The following is a 25,233-nucleotide window of genomic DNA, read 5'->3' as shown; positions in this document are numbered from 1 at the left end:
AATGATAATGATTAAGTTTTTTTTTTAAAATTATGCTTAGATTTGATCTAGGATTGGCATCTGCAATGTAAGCATCATATTTGGAGGATTCTGCCTTAAAGTTTGTCAAATTTTTGTTTGATTTCCTGGAACTATCCCCTGTTGAAAATATTCCCATTTAATAAGAATAATTTAATTAATTTAGATGGCTTCATAAAACAGTAGCATAAAACATAAAACAGAGGTGTGGGATAGAATACTGCAAGCACTGTTCTTAGTGCAAAAGCTAATGGTACAACCTAAAATGCTTAGCTTAGCCTTCGTAGCACTGTAGAACACCTTTTCCTGGTAGTGTTGGCTTGAGTAAGAGCTCTCTGTGTAGTGCAGGATGTAGTGCCTTAAAGTAAAAAAAAATCCACAAAAAACAGAGAATAATATGAAATCACATTAATAAAGTGAACTATTTTTGTCTTAAATAACTCTCTTCTTTTAAAAACACCAGATAAGGGATAACCTTGCTATAAGCGTGGACAATCAGTCTACTCCCTCTCCTCCTGTCTTAATTCCTCCTCTCAGAATATTTGCATCATGGTTGTTCAAGGTAAGTTATTTCTCAACTTTTTCACATTAGTGTTTTTTCTCTGTTGACAATAAATGTGTATATGCTCCATTCCACTGTTAAGTTTTGCAATCACTGCAGGCTGAGACAAGTGTATTTGAACTCATACCTGTTTTAATAAATACAGTAGATTCGTTTATGGAAAACCTGCTGAAAAGACAGTTTTGCATTAGTGGACTAGTAGAAAAAAAAAGTGTTAATACAGGTCTTTTTTCAGGCAACCACGCTGCCAAATGAATATAAGGAAGGCAAACTTCAGGCATACAGGCTGATCTGTGCTATGATGACGAGGCGTCAAGATGTTCTGCCGAATTCAGATTTCCTGCTTCATTTTTATTTTGTGATGCACCTTGGTTTAACAAGTGAAGACCAGGTAAAAGCTTTACTTGAGGAAAAAAACCTCTGTAAGTTGCTGTCTGCTGATGGAATTGTCTGTATTTTCATATTTGAAAAAGCAGAAAGGAAGCAATGCTCTGCAACAAATTATTGTGTGAACTTATTATTGTGTAGCATTCCACACTGTACATTACGTAGTCTGAACTTTCTCCTTACTCTCCAGCTTTATCTTGTCATACTAGCAAAGAGCTGCTGTGGAAACACTTCTGTGTCTGTAGATTAATGTCATTTTTGGTCTGTCTGCCATGGTTTGGCCTAATCAATAATGCATTCAGTGGGAGATGATGAAAAGGCTTAATCTTTCAGAATGTAAGAGGATTATTGGACCTTAGAAGTAGCTAAATGCTCATAAATACTGTAAGAAGTACACTAAGCAAAAGAGAGGCTACCTAGAAACATGTCTGTGTTTTTATAGCTGCCGCTGTAAGTTTTCATCCTTAACAAAAACTCTGATGAATACAGTGGTGAGAACTGTACTGCAGATGCCAGCAGAGGGCACACAGACCTTTCTGTAGAGCCCGTGTTGATTGTTTGCTGCTTTGAGGAGTCATTTCTGGTGCCTTACCAATCCAGAGGGAACAGACTTGCACAGATTTTGTTGTGCTAGTTGTTGCCAATCTTTGTTACTGTAGTAATCCCTGAGAAGGCCTGTCCTATTACTTAGCCAGCAGTAAGTTGCTGATGGGTTGTTTTTAACCTTGTGAAGCTGCACTTAGCTGCTTTCTGCTGCTTGGACTGTGAACCTGGGTGCCTCACCATGGCCAGCTCCATCCCTCTCTGCACTGGCCTGTGCAATCCTGCACTTGGAAATTTCATGTGTCTCTGTTTTGCAAAAGCAGAAGTAAAACCATCTGCGTTGTATTCTCTGCAAACTTTCCACCTGCTATTCCCAGATGCTTCTGCAGGGAAAAGGCAAAAGGATTAATGGCACGATATTCTTAGGTGTGTGCTTCCTGAAAGCAAAACACCAATACAACAATGTGTGCCAAAACATCTCCCTTTCAAAAACCAAGACATCCAGTTGGGATAACTAGAATTTTTCTTTACGCAGTCTCACAGTGTGCTCTTTTTAGAAAGGAAGCTGGTTAGGTCGTTTGACTCCTATTACAGGTTTCAGTTGATTGTCTTTGTATTACTTGTTGTTTTTGTGATCATGGAGAAAAATCCTGGAAAGGTTTCTTAAGTAGAAATTGTGCAATTTTTAAATGGTGGTTTTGGTTCCAGATGAGCTGCTTTCTCATTCTGTTTTTGTTGTGTTTTGGTGTTAGTAACAATTCCACTGATTTTAAGCCTGTTGCTTTGTTGAATGTCAGATTTCAGTCCTTGTGCAAATTTGTGGTTTAGAAGTTAAGATCAAGAAGTGAAAACTGTCTGGTGAAGGCAGACTCCACATACAAATCATTCCAGAGATTTCCTGATGTCTTGCATTCTCTTGGTGCTCCACCTCGTCTCACTCTGCTTCTTTTGCCTCTTGGTGGCACACTTGACTGTGAGTTTTCTCCTGTAACTGTCCTTCCAGTTTTGCTTTCCCTAGCTAGGAAGCTGGTGGATGGGAGCTGTGCACTCACCATGTAGCTTGAATTCTCATACAATGGATCGATGTGAAGCATGTTCTTTATACCTGTTTCCATATTTACAGTTTTATTAGCATCACATTGCTTGTTGTGTGTTTAGACTAGCTCGATACTGTGCACGCTGAGAGTGGTGTACAATAAATACTAATGCAAGAGTGCACTGGATGGAAGCACAGTAAATCTAGTATTTATTAAGATGGGTCATGGATGTGCTTTTCAATTATTTTGGTGGGTCAGGGAGTTGTTTATGCCACATCCCATCTGGTACCCTTCTGACTGAACACACAGTCCTTCCACAGGTAGATCAGTGACCCAGGCAGAGCATTTCACCAGCCTCTTACCTTGCTGTTAAGAGATGAAAATTCTCAGGTGTGAAGGAAATCTGATCTGGTTTGTGTGAAGCTGCTGGAAATCGGAGATCTTGTAGTGGAAAGAAAGATCGATCTGCTTTGTCAGATTGTTTTATTTGCTGAGCATGAGCATAACTTCTCAGTTTCATGGAACATTAGCAGGAGAAGGGGATTTTCTCATGGGGGAATTTTTGTTCTGTGTATGTGACTAGTGCAACTTTCAATTGATTGGGAGAAGCAACAGAAACGTGCAACTCCAAGAAATCCCATTCTTTTGATGTAGGTGAGCTTTTTTTTTTGTGCTCATCTACACAATTATTTTGCTACACAACCTGGTAAAGTTATAGTCAGAAATGTTTGTAACCTGAATATGATTGTCAGTGTTTTAGATAGCATCAAAAACGTTCATTTTAAAATATATTTATGTGTAAAAAAAAAAATAAATAAAGTTGACGAATCTTGTATTACATGAGGAAAGTGCAGTTGTGCAATTAACAGTGAAGATAAATAACTTGCACTAATTGGACTTGCTGAGTAAACACTAGTTGAACAGAAATGTAGCTGTGTTTATTTCAATAGACACATCCAGCTACCTGGCTGAGAAAAGCTTCCTCCCAGACTGGGGAGAATGCAAACCTTCTGCTCAAGTCTGTGGACTGTTTTCATTCCTTTTATCCTACATTCCTCAATTCTATTTTGTCTCCTCCCTTAACAACACAAATATACAAAATTACTACTTTCTTGTTTAGATTTTGGTGTTGGTAGAAAGCAAAATAGTACATGTTTGAATGCACTCAGTACTTAATACATTGTAATTTATGGCAAGTGCAACCTTTCTGCACAAACTTGTCTTGTGGAGCATTTGAAAGAGCAGTGGGAGAGAATGTTTTACAAAAAGATCCCATGGCACTCTGAGTTCAAGATTTAGCAATTAGCTCAGCTGGTGAGAAAGGAGATAGTGATGTAACTGAGCTGCATCTCATTTGTCCATGTCTAAGTGTCTCACAACAGCACCTCTGTAGGAAGAAGTGAACAATTCTCTGTAGCAATTGCATCACCTTTTCAGGTGGGAGAAGCAAGTTTACAGCCTGGCACTGGGAGCTGCTTCCAGTGTGCCATGTGCCCTGGGATCAGGGGACAAGTGACTGTGTGATGCTAATTCTCTTCCTGTACACTTAAGTCAGTGGTCTTAAATTTTACCATCTTTTTTTATGAAGTTGACTGGAATTCTGCACCTTCATTTCCTGACAGAGGAAAGTGAGTTGATGTTTTGTTTTTTACATGCTGTGTTCACAAGATAGTGAAGGCAGTGATTCTGCTTGCATTCAGAGCTTGACTGCAAATCCTGAGAAGATGATGTATCAAGCATCGCTCAGATGTGGTGCAGGAAATGGCCTCAGGACTGTTTGTATTAAATTCAGCCCTTTTACCCTTTAAATCACTGGGGTCTGTCAGCCTTGAAACGCCTTCAGGGGCTTTATAGCATCACACCTGTGCAAGGCAGACTGAAGTGTGGTATTTCTTCTGGCACCTCCTCCGTCAGGCAGCAGCGGCAAAAGGAGCCGCTAGGTCTTTCCCAGCAGCAGCCATTGCTTTGCTGTGTCACTCAGTCCACAGCTTCAGGAAAGCCATCCTGGTCACAATTACAGTGCTCCCATTTCCTGGTGTAGGTTGCAGAGAATTGTGAAATATTCTTGGGAGGGGAATTTTAGAAGATTCCAAAGGAGAACCTACTGCATTTCAGGCAGTAACTGTGTGTGACGCTGCTGGGTGAGTTAATGGTTGAGAAGCCTCCAGCACTTAATGTGTCCATCACTTCATGTCCATTAATGTGTTTTGAGTTGGATGATGCATACGTACACCTTATAAAAATATCTACTACTGCAGTGCACAAATTTTACAAATGCTTGAGTGTAGGGAATAAATGCATTTTATTATTGCTGCTGATCGCTTACTGTAGCAGAAATTTTTGGCTTCAGGAACTTGCAAAAGTATATATAAGCTTCTCCTTGTTTTATAGCTTTCATTTTTTTCCTGGAAGAAGTACTGAAACGCTATTCCGAAATTCTACTTATGCTACTGAGCCCCTTTCTCAGAAGAAGAAGCACTGAGAGAATTCTGATTAGTGAATTGCTAATACTTTTGGGAATGACAATCCTTCCAGTAGATCTTTTTTTCCTAAAACTTCTGTGGATTTCTGACTTCTTTCTGTCTAAATGTACATCTTCAGTTTGAGAAGAGCTGCAATGAAAGTTGAATGCTCACCTGTGCTTATGCTGTAGAAGAGGAGGAAATCTTCCAATATCTGACCAGCTTTTCATTGTTGGGAAGAATCTCATCCTGCTACCAGGGCTTTGGCATCAGTTAACATGCTTGCTGTAATCTGTTGACAACGTGTGCCACCACGGTTTCGGCCAGTAGAAGTAGAGGCTGTTATCTGAAAAGTGAACTAACAGGATAGTTCTATCCCTGGCTTTTGGAGGGAGCTTTAATGATTAATACATTTACAGGTTAATTGGCTTGGCAGCATATCTTTGGAACAGACTGCTTTGTAAAGAAATATTAAGGAACACAATTAAAAATACGTACATCAGAGATTTTGCTTGTTTATTCAGTCATATTAAGTGCAGGACTAACCTTAAATATGCAAGGAAAAGCCCAGGTCCGAATAGGCTGACAGATGTCCTTGGTGATTAAATTTCAGCACGCAGACAGTGAGTTTTCAACCTGTAGAACAGCACAAGCCCTCAGCACGCAGCACAGCTACGATGGAGAAGTTAATGGCACTGCTTAGCTTGATTCCATTCAGTGGTAGAAGGGAGAATACTTTATCAATAATGCACTTTATGCTTGTCTATAAGCCTCTTGATTTGTTTAATGTATGCTGTTGGCAATTATAGAAAGGAAACTCCATCATTTCCATAGTGAGCATATGGAGAAAGCACACTTTGTGTATGATTGCTGTTTTAGAATATGAAACATATTAGAGTTGCTACTGGAGAAGAATTACCTGCTTATATGAACATTGATTTGAAGTTAAAAAAAGAAAAAAAAGTCCTTGTAGACTTTTCAGTGTTTCCATGAAGCTGTTGCTCTGTACTGAGGAGTGGGGTCAGCCCGGTGACTGCAGAGTCTGAGTGCTGTGCACAGGAACATGCCCTGTGTGTGTGGCATCCTCTTCCAAAAGGCACAAGAAATGAGCAGCCTCTCTTGTGTACACAGTGCAGTAAGTGCTTCTTGCCTGGATTTCTGCCTGGTGATGTTTCACACCAGAACCTTTGGTTGTACAGCATTTCAGAAACCTTAACAATTTTTGATTTCTCTCCAGACTGCAGTTTAAAGAAGAAAAAAGATAAATCATAATATAGTCTCTGTGTCACAAGACTTAGATTCTCATATTTTAGTTTGCTGTGACATTCTTCCAGTAGATATAATTGTTACCCTCTTGTAATCTGCCCCCCTTTCTGTGCTTACTGAGGTGCAGCACATTCCCCACTGCTCACCCCCGTTAGAGTGCACTGGTGGTATTGGAGCAAAACAGTTGCAGGGATGGACCAGAGGAAAGGCAGACCCAGGTGATGCCCATGTTAGGAGCCATGCTTTCTGCTAACAGAGACATCTCCTTGCTTTTCCCTCCCTAATGCACCTTGCCCTAGGTGGTTCACCTCTGCACTGCTGCCTGGTTTTATTTCTTAAATGTGTCTTTAAAAGAGCTTCCTAATGCAGCTCAGAAGGGGAGGAACGATCACCAGCAGGTGATTTACACAGTAATCTGTCATCTGTTTTCTAAATTGAGTTGTTCCGGTTTTTAATCTCTCTTTCTATTACATGCAGTCACAAGATGTAACTTCTTTGGTGGTCAGATTGATGTAGGGTTTTAGATGAGCACTGTGCTTTCGGAGTGTGTCAGGTTTCTTCGTAACTTTTTATTGGAACTTAATTTTTGACAAGCTAACACCTAAAATGTAACGTTACTTGGAATAAATTGAATTGTTTGTTTCCTCCAAGTAAAGGAAAATGAAGGATTTGCCACTTTAAGTCCTGTTTAAATGAATAATCTTTCCTGTGCTGTAAATGTCAGCCTCTAATGAGGTGTGTCTGAGGGAAGAACAGAGTGAACTTTAAGAGGAAAATCCATGTTGTTCCTGTTGAGGGACAGCTGGAAACGTGAGGAAGGCAGATGGCAGGCTATTTAGTTACACCTGTAATCTGCAAAACCTTGCACAAAAATTAGGTGAAGAATATTTCTGAAATTGACCTTCTGGTGAACTTGCATCATTTTCTTTTTTCACTTACTTGCTGGATGTTTATGACCTTATTATTTGCATTACTAGATTACCCTATACTGAAATACTGTGCCTTTTATAGGGTTAATCCATTTGAGAAGGACATGCGTGTGATTGCTCCCTTCTCTTCCCTCCTCTTTTTTAACGCTGCAGAGCATCGTTTTGAATTGAAATAGTCCATAATGGTCCTTTTTTTCACTTTTCTTTAACAACATGAACACTAAATTACAGCTGTGCAATTATGTAAACAATGAAAATGCTTCCAGAATGAATGCTTCCTTTTAAATTTTCATTTTGTGTAATTGCTGAAAGGTTTGGAGCCATAATAAACCAAAATTATTTTACACATTTATCGTTCTAAAGGTCAATTATGAAAGAAGTAAAGAAACAACGCTGTACAGAATGAGTAAACCAATTTCTATTGCCATCACCATATGTTTTTCTTATTGCTTGTGTTTTTCCAGTTACTGTGTACATAGTATTCAATTAAAGTGATTCATTTACTAGGCTGTACGCTGCTGAACACAGTTTACATTTATAGAACTGCACTTCGGAGGGAAGGAAGCAACTTGCCTGTGTTTGAATTACCTGATTTTTGCAATATCACTGATAGGACATATGTTCTCACTTGGTTGCTTTCTCATAAACCCGAATCTTTTGATAAGCTTGCAATGCTACTGAATTACTACGTGAAATCACGCTTCTCTTGTTAGCTGTGTTGCACAGCAAAGCGTGCTAATTGGGAAATAGAAGCAAATTTGTCAGATTTTACCAGTAAGTGCCTTCCTGGGGGGTGGTATCTTTCCAATCTGTTCTATTTGGAGCAAGCTCAAGTCAGGTACGAGATGTTCAGCACATATTCTGTCCTGTTTGACAGGAAGCAGTTGCCGTCTTTGCGCGGTGCAGTGCACTCACAGGTATGAAGGTGCTGAAGCGGGGCTTCCACTGACATTTCTTTACCCTCGTTTTCTGAAATGTCCATTCAGGGCAGCGGCCGGAGCTGAGGAAGCAGGGCAGTCGTTACAGCGGTGTTTAACAGATGGGATTGATGGAGCGAGGGCAGGAGTTAACGCGCTTGTTTGTAGCAGCTCTTTGTACTTCCTACGTTTTGTTACCTTTTAAGCCAGGTTAGCCCGGGCTCTTTTATCGTGGCATATGTCAACAGGAGTGTGCTCCCATCTGCCGCTCCATAGTTTGATGCCCAATTATTCAGAGACCAAACACATCGCAGTACCTGGCTCTGGTCGTAATTACAGGTGTGTTGTGCTGCGAGGAGCGTGGTGCATTAATCAGCCCCTTAATTATGAAAAGGTGGGTCTTTTGTTCTGCTCCGAGCAGGAGTTTACCACCCACTTTATGAGCTGCCGCATCCATCTGCTCTCTCTTTCCGAATGTTTGCCTTGACTGATATTGACTTTAAAATGTATCAAAGGAAGTGATTAAAACTAGTTTAAACATTAACTCGAGTGGCATTCTAGCTAATTCGGGAAAGTGGAAGCTTTATGTGGTGCTGCATTAGAAACGAGCGATATTTATCTGGTAATATTTTAGATATATAATGCTATTATTTCATAGGATGTTGCTGCTGTAAACGCTCAGTCAAACCATAGATAACTTTTGTCCAGGTGTTGAGCAATGCTCACAGAAAACACTGGTGTGGCTAAAGCGTATCTTCAGGCAGAAAAATCCGTCTGACTTCTTTTGCTTCTGATGTAGAAGTTTAGCATAAGGACACATTCTGGGGCTAACATTGAACTCTTCACTGCCACATTGTGAAAGCAGTAAGGGCAGACACAGAAAATTGTTTTTCCTTTGCAATTTTTCTTCGAAATTTTATCAAGAACAGAAATAATCTGCTAATCAGTATGGAAATAAATTTATTAAACTATGTAACATAGCAGGTGAAGATTTAGCTTTATGCCCGATTGCAGATCTCCTATAAAGAAAATCTCAAATATGGAACTTGTCTCTGTCTGAAGCGTCTGAAGAATTGTATGAAACCTGGGGAAGGATTCAAGCTGAAATGCTTAACTCAGATGTTTTCTGTGTCGTAGGGTGATTATGAGAGCAATCTGTTCCTGGTGGTTTGCTCCTACAGATGCAGTGCAGGCTTTAAAAAAAACACACACACAAAAAGCAAGTAAAAAATAAAAAAAGACTTTCATCAAATGTTCCCTCCCCAAGGCTCACCCGTTATCTTAATTATTTAGAATAGTGGATTGTAACAATCTAGTTAACACAGGTTTATCTGTGTTACTGTGCTGAGTGCAATCGCTTCTTGCATCTGACTTCACTGTTTCTCAACTTAGCCCAGAGGGGCTGAAAAATCCCTGACATGCTAGAGCTGCCAGCAGTTGTAAGCTACCTGCTTTGAGCTCCTTTGGGAAGAGGCAAAAGCAGTTTGTGTCATTTCATTATTTTTATGGCTACAGAATTCAGAGTAATGTGATTTTAGGAAAAAAAAGCAAACAAAACTCATTTGGAATGGGGTAAAACATCCATCTTAAATTGATTAACAGCTTGGTTGTCTTCAATCCAAAGCCTTGTTTCACGAGAGAGCAATTGTTTTACACTTGGAAATGGCAGGTGTTTGTTTTAATAGGAATTTCAGACTCTCAGTGTCACAGTGATACTGAACACTCTTTCTGCTAAAAGCACTTGTATTGCTGTTATGTGTGGCTCAGTGAAACATCACTTGGATGAGTGTGGAAATGGTCAGTTACCAACTTAAATCTCCTCCAACTCCCCCTTTAGGGTTTTGGTGGGTTGTTATTTATAGTCATTTCTTTCTCAAGCAGGTAATTTCTCTTCATTTTTCAGGATATCTTGAATACTGTCATAAAGCATTGCCCACCTTGGTTTTTCTTCCTGGGCTTGCCTGGCTTTACGATGCTGATAGGAGACTTCATCACAGCAGCAGCCAGAGTGCTGAGCACAGACCTGCTGGAGGTGAGCATGGCAATGCCCAGCCTGGGAGCCCGCTTGCTAATGAGCTTAGGATGTCTGCACTCCAACAGGTGTGGGCTCATTAGTGCAATGCCAGCCGGGGCTCTTGGGGCAGATACCATGGCAGCTGATGCGTGAAAGCGAGGGGTAGGGTGACACACTACTATTGCAAAGGTGTTTCATCAAAAGGCCAAAGTGTGAGAAATCATATCCTCACCAACGCTGCAGCATGTTTGCATGCTAAAAGCAGGGCTTAGATTTCAGAATCCCATTAGTGTTTTTCGCTGAATATTGAAAGCACGGAGCTTGTTGGGTGATGCAGAATGTTTTGCCGAGTATCAACACTAACAGAAATAGGTTTATAAATGATTAGATTAACGAAGGCAAATAAAAGAGCAAAGTAAGGATGGAGGCCAAAATAAGGATAATGACCCGACAGTCGTGGAACAAAAAGGGAAGTGTTGGAACTGCATTTGAAGGAGACCTTTCTGTCCATTTTGAGTGCATGTTTTTAGTGCTGCTCTGTGCTGCTGAGCGGATGGCTTGGGGACACAGACCTCTCGGGTTTCAGCAGAAGTGAGCAGTGAGCTGCATTGTCCTTCAAAGCACTTACAGATGTTCATTTATTGGCATCTCTTTAAAAAAAAACAAAACCTCATCAGCCCGATTACTGAGAAAGCTTAAAATGCTAACAAGGAATGAAAGCTCCACTTTCCATGGAAAGTGTTCTAAAAAAACCCCAAAACACCTCATTGATGCTGCAAGCATAGAACTTAGTGCGTGATGTATTTTCAGCAGGCCAGAAATGTACAAGCAGTGCCAGATCTATGCTGAAAGAAGAAAATATTTTCATTTACTTTTCCATTTTGTTAGGCTCCCCGTTCAGAAGCCCATACCATCCTTGGGTCTCTTGTTTGCTTTCCAAATATCTATCAAGAAATCCCACTATTGCAGCCCATTTCAGAAGCTGGTGAGATCATTGCTGGGAGTGCCGATGTAAAGGTAAAGCCACGCTTCATTAGATCTGTATGTAGCCTAACCTATCTTTATTATTTAACCACTTTATTTTTACTGTACACTTTTTGTTTAAATACTAAATCCCTCCTTCTTCTCCAAACCACAACAGCACACACATGTACTTACTTGATAAGCATTGCTTTGCTTAACGTGCACCATAAGATTAACGAAGCCTAGATAGTACAAATTGCATTTTACTTTCAAAGAGAGTGAATTGGCTATAATCAAATATTATGTTTTCCAGCCAGATGTCTGCAATGTCAATTCATTAAATGGTGGTGGTGGTATTATTTAAAGTGTCCATTCAGTGCATGTCTGTGTATTAGCTTGTCCTCTAAGAAATGTGGGGTGTGCATAAGGGGGACACAGTTTTTGCCTTATTGGTATTATAGTAAAATGTTAAGTAAGTTCCCCAATTAGACAGAATCCCTAGCTTTACATGAATTATCTTTGTCTAATAAGTAATTTCAGTGAGATACCCTGGGATGTTCACTGTTCTACTGGATGGAAAGCTTTGTAATTCAATGACTAGCAAAAACAATCTCAAAGGAGAAAAAAATACACACTCTCTCCACCAAAGACCCCAACAAATATGACCTGGAGCATCACTTGCTGGTGAAACCCGCTCAATTAGCCTTGTACTAGCCTCAATAAATGTGAGGCACTTTTCTAATCCACTGCAGAAAGATTAGGTAAAGGTAAGGAGGAATCTCTGAATTCCTTTTGTGGCTTTTGAAGGTAGAAATGGAGAGAACGCATGCAGCTCCCACTCTTGATTTGTTCATTAGGCCCCAGACTCTTATCCGAAGTGTGTTAAAGCAGCCTAGATTTTAAAAGTCTCTTTTCCTTATTAAAGAAGACACTAATTTTTTTCAAAATATGGCTCCCTTAATGCTTGAGCACCATATATCATATCAGGAAGTGCTGAATACTCCCAGTTAGTAATACCTGCCGACTCTGAAAATGAACTGATTTCCATCACGCTGCCTGTATATGATTTTGAGTCGATTAGATTTATCCACGAGGGTCTGTATACCTGAATTATAATGAGTAAGTAATTCTCCTTTGACAAATTAAACTTGTTGTGTAAGTACTTTAAAATAGCCTGAGACTTAGAGTTCATTTTGTCTGTGATTACGTCAAAATTAAACAATTAGAAATAAAGTGGATACATGAAAAAGTCACTTATTGTAATTGATTGTATTGTTTTAGTGCTACCTCATTAATATTTTACTGAAGAATGCTACAGAGGAGCCAAGTGAAGCTGCAAGGTAAAATACTGAGTAAAGTGAAAAATAAGTGTCAGAAGTCTTTCTCCCTACCGATTTTTCAGTCTCTGTACAGCTGAATTTTTTTTACACCTGCCTTGTGTATTGACCTGTTGAGTTCTGCAGCCCTGTTGAGATAAAGTCCATCCTGTACTGTTAAGATCTTGACCTGTTGTGTGACCTGGGGGAGGTAAAAGAGATCTTTGTACATTGCTTTCCCCATCTTTGCTCATTCTTTTTCCAGGGTCTGCTTATATTTTGTATACTTTGAAGGAAAAAGATTTGTTTCCCAAAGATGGCATATATTGTGGTTAAGTGCCTTGCACTTCCAAAGTTCTGTTCTGTTTAAAATGTGCTTAAAATTGGAAGAAATCATATCTTAGGTGTGTTGGCCTAGTTGGTTTGTTGCTATTTTTTTTATTCCCTGATTGATTGAGGAATAGTCTTTGACAAATTCCTTCAAGATTCTTTGTTAGGAACTGTATAGTGAAGCTGTACAGTGATAGCTACTGTCTGATGGAGGGAGTGGTTCATTCCAAAGTGCAAATTTGAGAAGAATGAAGGGTAAAGCAAAACTGGACTCTTAAAACTTCTGACAAAAATGTTGTCTCTTTCAAAAAAGATGCATAGCCATTTGTGGCCTTGGAGTTTGGATATGTGAAGAACTAACACAGTGCACAAACCACCCTCAAGTGAAGGAAGCAATCAATGTCATAGGTGTGACACTGAAGGTAATACTGCAGCAGTCTCTGTAGTTAACATACATTTTGTGAAAATGGCACTTGAAGTTTTGGAACAGTTGTTCCTGCTTACAGGAGCACAGTGTGCTGGTTGGTCTCTGTTGCTTAAAGAATGTCAGGACGTTACTTGAGATCTCTGCATAATGTTAGGAATGACATTGGCCATCATCTAGAAAATGCCTTCTGGTTCTGAAGCTTTGCATATACGTAGTAGTTTATTATCTCTGGTCAGAGTGCTCCAGATTCTTACTGCTCCTTTGAAGTTGCTAAGGAATAAATGTGCAGTTCTTCAATGGGGCAGTTGTGACATCCTGTATAGAAATGCAAAGTTTTTACAAAAATGGCATGTGAATATGCAGCTAGAGACTCCTATATATAAAATAAGAGAATATGATATTATAATCTCAAGACTATGCAGTTAATGTTGTCTGCTGTTCCCTAATGCTGAGTGTGTGATTTTGCATACCATTTTTTATTGGTTGTATGGATGGAGAGTAATTTAAGAAGTAGAAAAATAAATTGCATTGTATGATGCCTACACATTTATTTTGTTTTTAACTACCTTTTCTTCTCTTCCAGTTTTCTAATAAACTGGTAGCTCAGGTAGCCAATGATGTTCTTCAGCTGCTTGTTTCTTACTGGCAAAAGCTGCAGGAGTATGAATCATCCCTGCCCAGAAAAATTACTGAAGTATGTCAGTTTAAGATATTTGGATGGAAATCATATGTAAAGTTGTCTTAATTGAGCTGCTGGAACCCCAACTGTCAATTTCTTCTGCAAGTATTGTTAAGAGTTTTACTTGCTGTAGTTGGAAAAGCAGCATGCATTACTCATCTTTTATTTTCAAAATGCTCAGCAAAACTTTGTTTCACCTGTGTGTTGATTTACAAGGGCAGCTAAATGCTTCTAAGAGACTTTACCCTTTTTCATGCCCTGTTCAAATGAAGTTTGTTCTCTGCCTTTGTAGTGAAAGATATTAAACGTCGTTCTCAAATTCTGCTTCTTTTCACGTAGATCCTTGTGGCCACTATTGCATTTCTCCTGCCAAGTGCTGAATACTCCTGTGTGGAGGCAGATAAAAAGGTACGTCACCAAAGTGAGGAGTCTCTGTTCTTTCTTTGTGCTGTTTGAGCAAATCATTAAGTGAAGTGGCTTTGAACCAATCTTATTTCAACCTTTCAAGCGCAGGCATTTAAGCATGTGTGGATTTGATAGATAATACCTTAATACCATGCTACTTGTTTCTGTTTAGTTTATAGTTTCGTTGCTACTTTGCTTGTTGGATTGGTGTATGGCATTACCTATGAAAATGCTGCTGGAGCCAGTGTCTGCTGGTGTCCTTGAAGATCAGCATGCATCCAAAGCTCCTTTACTGGATTATATTTACAGAGTGAGTATGAGGAATGAGCATGATTTATTATGCCTGAAAGTTTAAAGATGCTTTTTGGAGATCCTCTTAGGCACAGGAGGATTTTGAAGCATGCTGTAGAGAAACATGAATTCTCAGGGTGTGGGCAGAATCCTACACGTGAGAAGTCAAGAATTGAAAATACTAAGAACAATGAGATCGATGTGATGGATCTTGAAAAGAAAAGTAGTTTATTTGAGGTAGAGACGTGGAACACAGAAAATGATGACAAGAGAAAGGCAAAACGCTCAATAGCAGGGATCCAGAGCAAGTAATCTCAGCAGAAGTGTTTGAATAATTTGGAGTGGCCTGTTAAAATGCACAAGTTATTAAATACAAAAGTCCTGAAGTGAACTGTTAAAGTACAGAACAAGCAGCAAAAAAGAGAGTTATTGTAAAAGCACCAAATTGGATGTTTTTGTAGCATGTGCTGGCTGTCATAATGTCACATCACAGTGGGTCACTCCTGGCAGTGTAAGCTGGTACTGCTGGCTGTTCTTCATCACTCCCTCAATCCCACACTTGTCTGCTCACAGGTTTTGCACTGCTGTGTGAACGGCTCCAGCACGTACACCCAGCAAAGCCATTACGTGCTGAGCCTTGCGGATCTGTCGTCTGCTGACTATGACCCCTTTTTGCATCTGGAGAATGTCACGAGCTGTGAGCCAGCCCAGTGCCACTCTGCCACCGAGCTGGGCAACCTGCTCACTGTTGCCGAAGGTAGGAGAGTTCACAGAGCGTGATGAGGACCAGCGTGTCTATGCTGGGATGTCGGAGTCAACAGCTGAGATTAGCTCTAAATCAGGTTTCTCTTGGGAGCGTGCAGCAGCCTTTCTTGAATCTTTTATTAGAAATGACTCCATGATTTACCTGTTCTGAGCGATTGCAGAATGACATGTGTGATTTGAACCCAATTCTGTAGGTGCATAAATGCAGTATTCCTGCTGACTCACGGTGCTACCAGTGTCAAAAGTGAAAAGAGATTATTTGGATCTGGTTGCATCGTGTTACACACTCCTTAAAAGCAACTCAAGTATGTATCCAAACGTATTGAAGCAATTTTTAAGTGTTTTATCTTAGAAACCACCTTTATTTCAAACACTGTTAAAAGTTTTCAAAGCAGCGGCTGTTCAACTTTGCATTAATTGTTGTCATGTATTAATATGCCTTAGTTAATTTCTGCAGAAGAATCTAAAGTAAAGATGCAGTGTTAAGTAGTACAAGCAATTGTTGGTTTTAGAATGTTGCTTTAAAATAGCGTTCAGTTTTTGATACTTCACTACTTCACTGTTTTTGAGTCCTACAGCTTTTTAATTTCTTTTTTTCTGTATACATGTTTTCAGTTTAAACTAGAAGAAAAAAAAGGAAACAAAGATTTTACACAGATCTCTTGCTGAGTAGGGGCATTGTAAATAGCAGGAAGATAAGGAGCCATGTCAGGTGTGTTTGTTGTTTTAGTTAGAGCAAGATATTTCTCATCTCAGAGATGATAGTGGTCTACAATTGTTTTAGGTTAATTGTTTAAAAAAGAAATTCAGACTGGAGCAGGCAGAGGTTTACTACCTGGGAGTTCATGGAAAGAGTGTGGAGTCTGTTTTTCTGAGGGGGAGGTTGAAGAATTTTTGGAGGCTAGCAAAATGAAAGCTCGAAAGGGATATATATACCTGTTGTCTAGAAGTATATTAGAAGGTATAAAGAAAGAAAGAAACACTGTAAACTGAAGAAAAAAACAAAGTTAAGCTGAATATGAACAAAGTTACCATAAAAAAGAGAAAAAATCTGAGCATAAGTGAGATATAACTCTGAAACAGTGCTCCAGTAGAGGAACTGGAGGCACAACACAACTCCAGAGCCCTGCTGGTTTGAGATAACTGTGATGTATTTGCCTGTGATGAGGGCCTGTCTGTGGATCCTGAGAGTCTCTCACCTGATGCAGTGAACTTTACCACGATGCTGTTTTCAAATGAAGCTACAAGTGGAGAACCAATGGTTTTTAGTTGCACCTCTCCATTGCTTTTGCTTCTTTTCCCCTGTCCCTCTCTTGATCTGACTGCTGGGGTGATGACTGTGGGAATGTTGGAGGTAAGGAGGATCACCTTAAGGTGCCAGGTGAAACTGCAGTGATAGCAGTGGTTGTGGCCCCCTGTGCAGTGCTGTGTGTACTTCTTACAAACTGTATGAAGACCTGGATGTCACTGAAAGCTAAATTTCAAAGAGTGCTGAGTAAAGATGTGTGGTGGGTAGAATTGCTTGGGCAGTGGTTGTATATAGTTTCGTGGAAAGGAATGAATGTGAGAATAACCTTCTAAAACAAGCCAGAAATTATCAGATGCTATTTTTAATTACCTCTTGTTGGTTTTACTGATCTGTTACCTCTATTGGTTGTTTCAGAAAAAAGGAGAAGGAACTTAGAACTAATACCTTTGACAGCACGGATGGTTATGACTCATCTGGTGAATCATTTGAGCCACTACCCACTCAGCGGAGGTCCTGCCATCCTCCACAGTCTCCTCAGTGAGAATCATGACAACTCATATGTGGAATCCTCTGAGCTGTCATCAGAAGTCTTCCGGAGCCCCAACCTTCAGCTCTTTGTGTTTAATGACAGTACTCTTATATCATACCTCCAAATTCCTGCAGACAAAAGGAAAGACACTGAGCCAGCAGTAGCCCCCTCGGATGTAAGGGTAATTGTCAGAGATATCTCAGGGAAGTACTCTTGGGATGGCAGAATATTGTATGGACCTTTGGAGGGCTGCCTTCCACGGCAGAACACAGCCAACTCATTTGTGATTTCAGGCAGCTGCGAGCACCACTTCAGTTCCCAAAAAGACATTTCTCAGGTGGAAGAAGGAGAAGATGCTCTTGACAAATTACTGGAGAGGATTGGTAACACCAGTCCTGAATGCCTTTTACATCCCCAGCGGAAGCTGAATGAGCCATCGCCACCGCCCTTTGGAATGAGCTGCGAGCAAGAGAATGCAATCACTGAAGCCCTGATGAGGCAAAGTACCCAGGAAAACGAGTACATTTTAAAATGCAGCTCAGACTTCAGTATGAAGGTGGCCCGTCAGGAAGAACCGCGTCCTGCTGAACCCCAAGCATCCTTTTATTTCTGTCGGCTGTTGTTAAACGACTTGGGAATGAACTCCTGGGATAGAAGGTAGGAATGGAGGGCTCAGGACACGTTTACTGTGCTTTTGCAGCTTCTGACCCCCCAGAAATAATCCAGATCCACCTACTGTCCCCCCCCTGCTGTAGCTCTGCTCTTGTGACTTACAGTCATCCCAGGAAGACTTAGTCTGAAATTCTATAACTTACTTATGAGTCTGATGATTTTCAAGGTAAATTTTGCTCTCTTCTACTTCCAGATGTATGCACACTTAAAAAGGCAAGAATTGTGTAGCTGGTTGGTAGTCAGAGCACAGTTTTGAACTTTTACGTATACCTGCATCCATGAATATTTTTTGCAGACAACTGCAGATTATTTAGAGTAGAAAGAAAATGAATTTTCATTAAGTTACGCTAAATTGATTCCCTTCTCTCAGGAATTTGAATGAGAAAATAGTCTGTCCCTTATTGCATTTTCTTTCCTAATTATTTTTATATATTTACAGGAAGAGCTTTCACCTTCTGAAGAAAAATTCAAAATTACTGAGAGAACTGAAAAATCTGGATTCTCGCCAATGGTAGGTGATGTTTACTGGCTCAGGGTTTCAAAAGAAAGAGTAAGTACATCACCAAAACCAATCACTGAAATTGCATATGCTAGCAGTACAAAAACTTGTATGAAAACACAGAACTTTTGTTTCTAAAAAGTTGCAGCACCTGACTGGACAAGCTATTTTCAATGGCACTGTATACACAGAATTCAAAATAACCAGCAGTGAGACACACCAGCCTGTTTCCTGTCTTCTTTAGCTGAGAGGGGAGGGAAGAAGTTGCAGAATTTCTGATGACTTTGCATCGACTCACCCAAAGGAATTTTCTGCAGATTGACCCCTCTGTCAAGAGCAATACTTTTAAGGGATAATCTTCATTTCACTCTTTTAGAGCCAGGTAGAATAGAGTTCTGAATATTATGTTTCATTTTCATTCCTTGGCACGTTTGCAGAATTGTAGAGTTCTGATTTTCTTGCATTCCAACAATTTTCATACCAGATCAGTTGTAACCATCAGCTTAGTAAAACTCATCCCAGGAGCTAAAAGTCAGTACATGCTTTTTTCTTTCTCATATATCATTACTCCATAATTAAAGTTCTGTTGGTCAGATTTTACAGCTCATTAACAGCTGTGCAGTATTACTGTCTTCAGCAAGGTTGCACAGATGTAAGTGATTAACCCTGTAATTGGAACTTGATCATCAGTTCTTTGGCTGATGCACAGAAAGAATGGCCCTTGCTCTGCTCTCTGAACAGCAGTGGCTCTGCAGTGTGGTTGTAGGGAAAGAAAAAATAGATGAACGTACGTAATTCTAAAGTTAAGTGATGCATTTGTGTGCATCAAAGGAACAGGCATAGAGTGAAACGTGGCTTTAGAGTGCAGGTGATACAAGGAATAATTTGACCTCTTCCACTTTTTGTAATTCTCATTTCTTGTTTTATCTAATTACAGCCGTGAAACTCACAAGATTGCAGTGTTTTACATTGCAGAAGGACAGGAGGACAAGTGTTCAATACTGTCCAATGCCAGGGGAAGCCAGGCATATGAAGATTTTGTTGCTGGACTGGGTTGGGAGGTAAAATCACATATTTAGGCAAAATCATGATTTGAAGACCTATGAAAATCAAGTGTAAGCCAGTTAAAGTAGGTGAATGGAGAACAAACTGCTTGTATACCTGCTCATTTGTTAATTCTTGAAAAAGTACATTTTAATGCACAGTAATATTTGGCAGTACTTCAAAGGTCATTTTATTTGGCAGAATTCTGTAAATCCAAATGTTTTGGATGTTTGCATCATTTCTACAAGCTGGGATGTATTGTAGGTTATTTAAGACTTCTGTTAGCTATCAGAAACGGGGAACAGGAGAATGTTGTATTACAGAGTACAAAGAGGATGCTTTTTAGGCTAATGTGTGACATGGTCACGTGAAGCTGGAAGTAAACATCTTTCCATTCTCCCTGCTTTAATGAATATTGCTTGGAAGGTGAATGTAAATCCTAGGGCCTGTGGTGTCCCAGGACTGTAACATTTTAAATGAGTAACATTTCCCCTGTTCTTCAATTTCCCATCTCTTTAATTTTCAAAACCTTTACTTACTTTATGCTCCTCCTTGCTTTTTCTCTGCCTTTTGGTCAGATTTTTCTAGTCACCACGAGCTCAGCTGAGAGAACTGAATGCTTCAGAGAGTTTTCCTAGAGCTTCTCATCAGGTTGCAGTGGTGGTCAGATTGTCCACCTGGCAGAAGTCCTGAGAGCTTTTGTCAGAGTGACTGAAGAAGGAATTCTTCCTTTTTTTTGTGCCTTTCACCAGCAGGGTGTACAGCACTTCTACCTCACCTGTTTGCTGTGCATGCTTAGCAAGCACAAAGTGCAATCCCTTATAATATAATTTCATAATTTGTTATCACTGTTGTTGCATCCTGTTTCTGATGGGCAGGTGGTGCTGCAGTGGTCATTTTAAGAATGCTTTCTGTATTGTTAATAGCTGTAGCTTAATTTTACCTTAATTGTAGCTCGTTTTAGCTCTTCACATGGTTGGGTCACTTACGCAAGCAAAGGACTGCTGTGCTAAAGGCAAAAACACTTGAGTTTAGTTTGCTTTTGTCAAATGATATGTTGGTAACCTAGAAGACACTGGCATTTATGTTTTTGGAGGGGAAATACACGGTAGCTGTATTTCACATCTAACAATTTAAGAGAAGTAAAGTCTCTGAGGAGAGGTAGCATCTTCAACTGGACTGATGCAGTTGGGAAAACATAAATTTTAGACACAGAGTTGTCTTCAGAAGGGCGTTTTCTCTGAATTATCTTTTAGAATAATTTCCTCTAGAATGTTTCTTTTAGTTTGGAATCTCAGTTTCTTGTACAGATGTCCTTAGTGCTTACGTTTTCTCTGCACCTTTTAATTAGCTCTCGCTGTGTATGCTTTGGGTGGGCTTGCTGAGCCACATGTAGCCCTACAGCTCTGTTGTTCCATTGCTGGTAGGAAGGCAGAATAGCCTAATAGGTACATAGTGGAGAGTTGTTTGTTTTGAGTAAATGTCAGATACAAAATGGGAAACCAACAGATCTAACGCTGAGATGACAAACCTGTACGGAAAGATTTATCTTCCTTTGGGATGGTAACAATCCCACCAGCTGCTGGTTTGTAAATAAGTCAGGTTACTCATCGATCCTTAAAAAAAGATAGATTTTTCTGATTATGACTGTCAATCATTTAGGTTGATCTCTCGACACACGGTGGGTTTATGGGCGGCCTGCAGCGCAATGGCAGCACTGGACAAACAGCACCCTATTATGCTACCTCTACCGTGGAAATCATTTTTCATGTGTCTACAAGAATGCCATCAGATTCAGATGATTCACTGACCAAAAAGGTAAGTCAGTTACTATGTATGTATTTCAAAGCATTCGATTTTGTGTGCTTAAATGAAGGTTTATACTCAAAGCAGATTGTGCTGACTCGTCCTAGCAGGCTCTCTTTTCTGTGCCACATGGTGCTCTGCAGCTAGATTATCTGAATTAAATGGCATCTAAATTCTGGATTCTGCAACACAATTAACATTTCCATGGTAGCCTTAAATACCACCATTAGTAATAATATTAGCAATAATTTCATTTGTGTGTTGTCTGCCTGCCAAAACTGCTGCAGTGTGCTAGAACAAAACAACCAAATGCAGCACAATAAAACTTTACAGATGAGCCGTCTAGTGTGTACCAGAAAAGAAAAGAAGTGAAAGAGAAGTGACACGCACAGTAGTAAAAGCAGCCAGCTGATATTTAAAACCATTATCCAGTTATTCACAGTTGTGACAAGCAGACTCTGCTTCAGAGATGGCTAGAAACCAGCCCAAAATTTCATTGGTATCAGTACTTGATGGTTTCTCTTTCCTAACGACTGATTTGAGATTATGCTGCTTGCCAACTGCTGCTTAGTCAAAGAAGATTTTAGGTGCGTAGCAAATCTTTGCTATTTTAATTAGGATTGGCAACTTGTCCTACACAGGTTGTTAATGTGCATTAATGCTACTACAGCCATCCAGTGTACCACGTGATACTGTTGTGCTCTGGAAATTAGCTATAAATACCACCAGATGATTTTTATTTGTTCTGCAGCTAGTTTTGAAATGATCTTTTCCTCGAAATAAAAAAGTGGAATTTCCAGTTACCACTCCTGAAAACTTGCCCAGTAAAGATGGAGCTTTTCTTTTCTTCACATACCTCATTTAAAAAAAAAAAAGTCAAGAAAATTCCATGTTGTCTTCATGTATGGATCTTGTTATCTGCATATTAGTAGATTTACACAGTCATCAGAGTGTTTAGGATAAGGAGGTATAGAGACAGAATAGTCTATCACTGAGCCATGGTAGGGCTGTCCGTTTTTCATTGTCTGTATCTGTTCCTGGCTGGTATTTATCCAGCTACTAGTTAAAAACTCCTATTCTGAATGCTTTATAATTTCCTTCAGCAACATACTCCAAGGCCTCACTTTCTGTACTGTGGAACTATATTTTGTATTATCTGCTTTGCTTCAGTTTAAGCCCATTTATTCTTACCGTATCCCACATGGTTCTAGAGAACAGATTACTTTGCAGCAGACTTACTCATGTTTGAGGTCTGTTTCTGTCTCTTTCCCAGTCTTTCTTTATGCTGGACTAATTGTGGTCATTTTACCTAGCTTAGACAGTGAAATATCTAGTCTAGCTGTTGAGTAATGTATCACCTGGAGAGGGAAAATGCACATTCTTACAGAGCCTAGGGGAAAAAAATGGGTTTTACTGGCAAATAGTCTGTTTTACTGATTCCTCTAATTCCTGTTCACATTAGTAACTAACCATGGAGCCATGGGGATAGTCTGGTTATTCTATTTAGTTGTCTTCCCTAAAAACAAGAAGTGAAAGCATTTAGTATTTTCCCGTCTTCAAGTCTTAAGCTGTTAGGAAACAAGGCCAGCTCCAGTACACGTTATCCAAACAATACACCTTGAAGTGGTTGCTCTAGAGCTTAATGAGACCTTAAATGTGTTATAGGAATAGAAATCCTGTTGGGATCCAACTCTATTCCTGTAAGGCAGGACAAAGCTTTGGGCAAACCAATGGAACTTGGGAGCTGGCCCTGCTGTAAGCAGTGGTTTGCTCTGCATGACTTCAGGGTTTTCTTTAATGTGGCATCTTCCATGATTCTTTTGAACAAAACAGCTTTATTTAATTTGCTATAGCTGTTTGGTAAACTGGAATTCATTTCTGAGCAAATTAGCTCAGACTTCTTAACAAACTTCACTGAAATGCAGCTAAGAGTGGACAGCAATATGCATTTCAGAGGGACTGTAAAATTTCTGTGGGATTGATAGATCTCTGAGTCATTGGCATTGCTGATGGATTAAATGGCTCACATTTGAAACTAGTGCTTTTAGCATGATGATGTATCCAGACCATTTCCAAGGACAGTATTAAACATGCTGCAGGTTAAGAGCTCGTACCACCTCAAAGGTAAACTCTGAAATTCCACTTGTGAATCTTGGCAGCAAGGAGGCCATATACTGAAGTTCTCAAAGGCATGTAGTACCTGTTCCATTTTAGTTTTTGCTACAAAAGAAATATATGGTGTTAGAGACCAGTATTACTGAGAGGAGAAAATGTCATCATGCTCCTGTTTGGGATGCAGTGGAGAGACGTTACCTTTTTCTTGCCTTCCTTGTGCTTCCATCAGACAGTATTGTGTGGTTGCTATTTGGAACCTAAACTCCCTCTTATCTCCTCAATCTTTGTCATTTCTGTGGTTTCTTTGCTTATTTTGCCTACAGACAGAAAGAATTCAATACCTGTCAGTTTGCTTGGCTCTTGAGCTCTGGAGCTGAACAGAAGGTCTTACCACCTGCTGGCCAAGGAAGTAGTAAAGCAGACCACAAGTTTTGTGGGCTAGGGAATGGAGCAGATGCAGTAATTTTACTTAATATGTTATTCTGTTCCTTTATTTTTACTGAAAATGAGGATAAATTCATTTCTGCTGTAAATTCACAGGGAAAAGTGCACTTCCACTGAGAATGAACTCAAACCTTTCTTTTTGAGCATTAGTAATTTGTACTTTGTATACCTTTATATGAAGTATAGGCTGATACATTGTTCATTCAGAAAACTGAACAAAAAACAGAACTACCACCACCACCAGAAAAAGAAACTACCCCAAGTCAAATAAAACAGCCCTGGAAGAAGTAATTTCTTGTACAGTTACAGAACAACAAAAATTCAGCTGCTATCTATTGCTGCTCCTAGGGTTCAGCATCACCGTTTCTAAATTTTTTTATCTGGATTTCTCGTGGTAAGAATGAAAATCAATCAGAGTAGCAGCATCCTGCAGTCCCCCATCTTGTTCTAACTGAATTGCATCTAACAGTTTAAAGATGGGCTGCAAAATTTTCAAGTGATTTATTCCACCTTCCCCCATTGTCATAGCAGAACTTTTTCAATTCAGAAATCTGCTTGCAACCCCATACTGAACTCTTGCTCCTTCGCTGCAGAAATTTGTTAGCTGGAGCTAGATTAGATTTTTAGCAGCTAATCTAACTGCTGTAGGGGTTTGCAAAGTGGGGACAGAGCTGTGCTATTGGATTTGTCCAATTCATTTGACTCCAGGACTATAATTGCACTTATGTCTTACAAGGCTTTTATAGCCTAGGGCTGGCGAGCAGCAGAAAAACAAATTGGCAGTGATACAGTAAGAGTGAAAGGGAATGAAAGGCACACATTATCAGTCTCCAGGCAGCACTGTTCTGGCAGGAAGTTTCTCGGTTAATTTACAAATAAAACTTAGATTTTAGGATGGGCGCACTGTCGGCCAAACAATGGGGATGTCAGGCCTGGCTGTTTCTTAGCGAAAGGAGCAGCCCTGCCTCCCCACAAGCAGGAATTCTTCGGGCAAACAGACGACTCCTCTCTGGAGCCAGCTGGCTGGGTAATGCAATTAGTGGGGAGAGGGGGTCAGGCCGAGGTGTGTGCCGCGACCGGTGCTGGGCCTCGCAGCCACGCGTGGCGGGCTGGGTGCGCGCTGAAACAATCGGGCTGCTTCTCCTCACTGGCGATTGCGTTGGGGTTTGGAGACAGATTCCTTCTTTCTCGACTGCTGTGGGCTGTAATAGAGCGGGTTCTTTTTTTCCCACCTGCGCGTGCCCCTGCTCCAGTCTGCGTCCCTTTGGCCTTTGGAGCAGCCCTGCGTGTTGGACATCGAGGCGAGCATACAGCCTGCGCTTGGACAGAGCCACCCCAGAACACAGCAGCTGCTGTGCTGCCGCCAACAGGATTGTCCTCATGGTTTTTATCAACAGAATGATCTCGTGAGAACAAATATTTTTGATGGGTGCCAGTTTAATGTCTATATAGATGCAGTGGTTCAGGACGTGTGATTTAAAAACAAAGATGGTAACACATGCTCTTCTGCTTTTGATGGGGATTGCAGCAAAACCAGTGTTTTATTTACATCTCTTCCTGTCCC

General features: G+C 40.1%; 1 protein-coding gene across 5 annotated transcripts in view; it reads left to right on the top strand.

The window, feature by feature from the left end:
• Positions 1-25,233, top strand: part of RALGAPA2 (Ral GTPase activating protein catalytic subunit alpha 2) — a 120,184-nt gene that overhangs the window by 47,397 nt on the left and 47,554 nt on the right. For all 5 annotated transcript variants that reach the window (XM_042895277.1, XM_042895276.1, XM_042895280.1 and 2 more), the window contains 14 exons: positions 482-580; positions 816-971; positions 10,025-10,153; positions 11,024-11,152; positions 12,380-12,438; positions 13,058-13,166; positions 13,755-13,865; positions 14,190-14,258; positions 14,428-14,565; positions 15,120-15,303; positions 16,975-17,746; positions 18,201-18,272; positions 19,198-19,321; positions 20,967-21,122. In XM_042895277.1, coding sequence (XP_042751211.1) covers positions 482-580; positions 816-971; positions 10,025-10,153; positions 11,024-11,152; positions 12,380-12,438; positions 13,058-13,166; positions 13,755-13,865; positions 14,190-14,258; positions 14,428-14,565; positions 15,120-15,303; positions 16,975-17,746; positions 18,201-18,272; positions 19,198-19,321; positions 20,967-21,122 — 2,307 coding nt within the window. The remainder of the gene's footprint in view (positions 1-481; positions 581-815; positions 972-10,024; positions 10,154-11,023; positions 11,153-12,379; positions 12,439-13,057; positions 13,167-13,754; positions 13,866-14,189; positions 14,259-14,427; positions 14,566-15,119; positions 15,304-16,974; positions 17,747-18,200; positions 18,273-19,197; positions 19,322-20,966; positions 21,123-25,233) is intronic.

Source organism: Lagopus leucura, unplaced genomic scaffold (assembly GCF_019238085.1).
Source record: "Lagopus leucura isolate 7727_CA_CO unplaced genomic scaffold, USGS_WTPT01 Super-Scaffold_73, whole genome shotgun sequence".
NCBI lineage: Eukaryota > Metazoa > Chordata > Aves > Galliformes > Phasianidae > Lagopus > Lagopus leucura.
This window is presented reverse-complemented; position numbering and strand designations above follow the sequence as displayed.